We start from the raw sequence: 5,916 nt of genomic DNA on the forward strand, positions 1-5,916 counted from the left end.
GCCGAAAACTCGGAAGGGGGGGGCGGTACCCCCTTTCGAGTTTTCAATGTTTATGGATGCAATGTTTATGACTCGAAACGTGCCCTCTTCGTGAAGCATTTGTATTTTGTGTTTAATTTTAGAAATCACGCGAAGCCAGGAAACAATTAGAGACGTCTTTAACGGGAATAAATGCAAAAATATAATATCGGCGATATTGCTATTCTGTGAATGTACACATCACACCTAGCACACCCTGAATATTCGTCCCTGGAAATGTTCCATTCCAATCTCAATGGAGTTCAATTTCACTTGCGATCTGAAAATTACCTGCTCTTTGTGGCCAGCACAACTCTCAGCTTCTTCACTAAACGCTCATTTCAAGTACTCCCTCTCGAATTCTTTCTGGTTTAAAGGTGTAATCTTCGCAGAGGTCTGCTCGGATATCACATTACAGAATTTAATGCGCTATCTGAGCAGACCTCATCAGACATCACATTTTGTAATGTGAATATCTGATGAGGAAGAGGAAGCAACTAAGATTATGAGTTCCGAAGAATTATAAGCCAAAAACAAACATGATTTCTCTATCAAAATTGATCTTGTTTGTTTGTTTGTTTTGATGGAGGAAAAATTATCTTCACCTAATGAGACCTGTTAACTCATCAACTGTTGAAAACCATTATAAAGGTTCTTATCGTCCTAGATGGTATTCGAACCGAACTCTTTCCAACCAAACGTAATCGTCGATATTTACTGAACTTCTGAAGAAATGGTGGAGAGACAGAATAAGAGAATATTTAGAAAAAAAAACTTGAGTCGAAATAGAGCATTGATCTACCTGACCTGAGAGTTTGTCATGAAAAATTTAATAGATAGTTTCTAAACACCGTTAGTTTCTTTCAGAAAAAAAAAAAAAATTCAAAGCAGTGTTTTGTAAAGCTAATTTTATTCAATAAATTCATAAATACATTTTTTTTACATTTAAGAATTAATATTTTATTTACAATATTTATCCATTTAGAATGTCATTTCTCGTATAACATGTTATTTACAAATTCAAATTTCTTCCTTCTGTTAAAAAAAACAAAAAAAACCCATCATAATATCGAAGTGGAACCTGTCTTTTATGTATACTTATATTAATTCAAGGAAAATATTTCTATACTGATGTGAGGAGAATGGTGCATGCTTTGATATTTTTGTTATTGATCTGGTAGCGTCTCTATATACAATTAAGCACAACTCCTTTCAAGTGTCATCACTTTCTTGTTTCTTCCTAATTGCATTTAAGAACAGTTCTTGAAGGGTTTCTATTTGTCGAGGTTGAACACTCAATGGACGAGAAATTCGTCGAAAGGCGATAGCATCTATGTATAGAAAAGAAGCAGATAAATATAAAAGAGTTCAGTTCAAAGATTCATGTTATGATGCATAATTTAAAGGACAATATAAGTAAGTTTATACTGTTTACTATTTTCCACACAGGGCACTAATATGCTATAGATGTTATGACCTTTGGCAGGTGTCGGGGGAGTTAACATTGAAAAAAATCTACGTAATTATTTTGATCATACCACGTATTTATTCACTGCATAGTATATAACCTTTGTAAATATTTTAATTAATTTCTTTCTAATATTATTAATTACGGATTAAAATAGTTTCATTTTTGTATTCTATTTTCACTAGAAATTTTGTTTCCACACGCATGCCCTTGTGTGTAAACAAATTTTTTTCATAGCAAAGAGAGACAAAAGTTTTCAATCTAAAAGTTCATGAGATATTTCCTTTCGCCGTTTTCTTATAGCTCTTTTCTTTTTTCTGTGTATGGACGAAAGAGTCAAATACTTACGTATACTTATTTTATCATGTTCGCTTTTTTTTTCTTTTTTATTGGAGGCATAAATATAATATGCACATTTTTCATCTTCCCTTCCCCAATCTCCCTTTTGTATATATTTTCTCTTGTATTTCTCCCAAAGCGAAGAATAGTGGGAAATATCTTATTTTCTTTTCGATTAAGCTGTTTAGGCTCAGTAATATGGTAAGGCCAAATAAGTCAGTTCCATAAACCTAATTTGGGTGGTTAGCCATATCTACACTGTGTAATGTTTCCTTATTTGCGCTTACGCGTAGATCCACACTTCACCGAGCAGGTATTCGAAACCATAAAACTGTATATTCTTCATGTGGATTTTTTTGTTTTGTTTTTGATGGGAGGGGATGGAACTTGAATAAAAAAAAATAAGTCATTAAATTTTTTTTCGTCTCATAAACAAGAATCGAATCTAAGACCAATCAGAGAACACGCCGTTCTTTAGAATGTGGTAGAGAATACATTAGCATTAATATTAATCTCGGGCCTCCGTGAAGTCACATGACTCAGTGGAGGATTCTAAGTACCCATCTTTCATGATGCTAGCCACGTCTTATTAGCATTCCTCACCTAGAGCAATATTATTCCACTTAATCACTCACAACTTCCCACAAAACTCTACTCTTTGCTTGCGACACCTTTATGGAACTACCAGTATTTTCTTTGCTGTATGAATTACACTTTTTTCCAGCTCATACTGCTGAGTTTCACAAATCACATTCTTGTAGATATCTTCCAGGAAAATGTAAAAGTTTTAATTTATTATTAGTATTATTATTATCCATGAAATAAAGTAAATGGAGAGTACCTAGTGCCGATTTTTTAATGAACTGTTAGCATTTACTTAAGTTGCATATACCCTATATAGGCAAATAATAAATAAATAAAATTATTATTATTATTGTTATTATACGTTGCGTAATCGAAAAATAAATAGACTGTTCACCACTTGATCTTCTTCGGGCTGCAAGAACAGGCTCCATTGACTGAACAACTGGTTCTGCGCCACCTTCATAAAGACCCTTGAATCCTAAAAACGGAACGATGATTCTGACGGTCATGGATTCTAACTGCAGCTTGTTTTTACTTGGAGGATAAGAGTCGTGGACACTCTAAATTAAAAAAAAAAAAAACGACGATTACTTAATGTAAATAAAATATTGAAATACGTTGCTTTTAGAAGCGAAAACGAAATACAAGCTTGAATTTTTTATTTTTTATTGAAATATTAATAAATGTAGGCGAATTAAAGAATCATTTTCTTAAAAATAACATAACATATTATGAAAAAATACTGTGAAAAATTATCATAGCTTTCATCTGTTTATTCACTTGCAATCCTGGACATTTTTAAATTTTGTTAATATTTATATGTGTCTATTTCTCATCGTCCCAGCGAAATGAATTGCGAGATTACAAGTTGCTGTTTGATATTATTTAATTATGTTTCTGGGATCTAAAAATCGAAGCAGGATGAATATATATACGTTTTATTTGTTCCTGATATATTTTTTTATATATCAGGAACAATAGGCACATATTAGATTCAATAGGCACATATTAGATTCAATAGGCACATATTAGATTCGATAGGCACATATTAGATTCAATAGGCACATATTAGATTCAATATGTAAACATAAATATTAACAAAATTTAAAAATGTCCAGGATTGCCTATTAAGATATCTGATGCCGTGAAACAGTTACTGCTCAAGTTGAATGCACTCATTTTTATCAATATATTCAAATATTCAAGTCAGTTAACCGCTGTATCATTCAATAGTGGAGAAAATTTTGATTTTTGTTTTTGTCTAAAAGGTGAAGGTTAAGGCTTTTTTTATCTCTCTCTCTCTCTGCAATTATTATTATTATTGTTGTTGTTGTTGTTGTTGTTTTATTATTATTATTATTATTATTATTAAGAGAGACCTACAAGTAGAAAGGGACTCATCGAGCAAGGCCACATACTAAATGTGAATTTAAATACTAAATACTACACGCACCAGCTATCATACTTATTCTTGCATTCATTCACACAGCTTACACACACACACACACACACACACACACACACACAACATTCAATGGCAATCCATTCTGATCAAGCACCATCCTGTGAGAGAAAAATTTAGCCCCCATCCCTCTCCTTTTTAGCAGCATTCATTCTCAACTTCCAAGAATGACCTCTTGTCCTTTTCCCACCCTCCTTAAAATGAAAAATTACATCAAGTGAAATACTGACCCTTTCAGAGGTTTGTAAGTCGTAATCATATCACTCCTCTTTCTCCTGTTTGCTAGTGTCTGCAGCCTACAAATTTTCATTCTGTCTTCATAATCAGTATTCCACAATCCTGATATAATTTTTAAAACTTTTCTTTGCACTCGCTCTCCACTGTATCAGAATCACAACGGAAACCAGGAGACCAGACCCGACCTTAATATTCTAAGTGAGGTTTTATCAATGCCTTGTAAAGAGGCAAAATTACATCCTTATCTTGCCTCTTTACAAGGCATTGATAAAATCTCACTTGAACTATTATGCTTAGGTCTCGTCTCCTGGTTTCTTTCTGGCGTCTTTCTGTTTCAGCATTGCAATTATCTTTTGAGTTGTATTTGCAGACTTTGTTACATGGCCTCCTGAACCTGAACTCGCTGTTCACTAACACACCAATATTACTAGCCTGATCTTCTAGCATAATTCCAAGAATATAATACGACATTGGATATCTAATCAAATGCATGACTTTGCATTTATTGACATTGAACTGGCATCCATTTTCCCATGCACACAATTCCAGCCTATTCAAATCATTTTGAAAGTACTGCATATCAACAGCATTCCAGATTACCCTACCTATCATTCCATTGTCAAATAGCTGTATGTCGCCTGTCAGATCGATCACAATATCATTAATGCACAGACTGAATAACTGTGGACCAAGGATTGATCCTTGTGGTACACCACTAGTCACCTCAAATCATGCAGACACACATACCCCCCCGCCTCCCTGTATACCACTTTTTTGATATCTGTCAGTCAGCCATCCTCTTATTCACACTAATATTTTATGATCAAAACCCATATTCTGCAATTTATGCAACAGCTTTCCATGCAGTATTCGGCCAAAAGCCTTTGAAAAATCCAAAAGTATCATGGTGTATCCATTCCCCTTATCATGTTCAACAGTAACATTATTATAGAATGGGAGCAAGTTGGTAAAACATAAGCTCCTCATTAAATCCATGTTGTTCATTGCAAAGTAGAGATTCACTGTCAAGCCATTTCTGAATTCAAGCACTAACCAATTTTCCCAAAGTCTTCACCACCACTGCTGAGACACTGATTAGTCGATAGATAGATTCATCAGTCCTTGCACCACCCTAGTGCAATGGGATTACAATACATTCTTTCCATTCCTGCTCTGAGACTCAAATTATATAGCCTGGTCAAAGGAGTAGCCAGTTCAGTTGAGCACTCTTTTAGCACCCGTACTGATATCCCATCACTCCCTATTGCTGAATTCTTATTCAGTTTGTGCAAGAGCTCTAATACGTCCTCTTCATATACCTAAGAATTCACTGCTCCCTCTTCATCAAGTGAAGAGGGAGCAGTGAACTCAATGTTCCATACACCAGGTTGATAGCTTTTAGCAAAATAGGCACTCATTGGCTGAACAGACCTTTCTGCATCTGTCACCCTCACACCATCTGCATTCAGAAAAGTTATTCTTTCGTGTTCATTTTTTCTTCCTTTTACTTGCAGCATATCGAGAGAATTCTTATAACTATTCTAGCCTGCTGCTTATAATTTTCATAATAGACATCATTCTTATGCACACGGTATTACTTCAACACCATCTGTATCTTACGAATCTCTTGCTTAATAAGATTACACATCCATTTGACTCCTATCCTATTTATTCTTCGAACTCTATGGACACATTCTGATAAGCATCATTTAAATATTTTTAAATGCTTCCCATGCACTGTCGATATTGTTCCCATCTAGCAACTGATAAAATTCCACTGAACTTAGTATACTCCTAAGTTGGTCAT

The 5,916-nt window shown here is 34.3% G+C and overlaps 1 protein-coding gene across 1 annotated transcript in view; it reads right to left on the minus strand.

The window, feature by feature from the left end:
• Positions 1 to 909: 909 nt before the first annotated feature.
• LOC150110059 (proline-rich protein 5-like) overlaps positions 910 to 5,916 on the minus strand; it is a 44,835-nt gene continuing 39,828 nt past the window's right edge. The window contains exons 8-9 of the mRNA XM_090390975.1: positions 2,805 to 2,970; positions 910 to 1,349 (exon numbers count right to left, since the gene is read on the minus strand). Of these exons, the coding sequence (XP_090247101.1) occupies positions 1,231 to 1,349; positions 2,805 to 2,970 (285 nt within the window). The 3' untranslated portion in view covers positions 910 to 1,230. The remainder of the gene's footprint in view (positions 1,350 to 2,804; positions 2,971 to 5,916) is intronic.

This window comes from Typopeltis vanoorti, chromosome 1 (genome assembly GCF_054136105.1).
Source record: "Typopeltis vanoorti isolate ZY-2024b chromosome 1, IOZ_Tvanoo_1.0, whole genome shotgun sequence".
In the NCBI taxonomy this organism is placed as follows: Eukaryota; Metazoa; Arthropoda; class Arachnida; order Uropygi; family Thelyphonidae; genus Typopeltis; species Typopeltis vanoorti.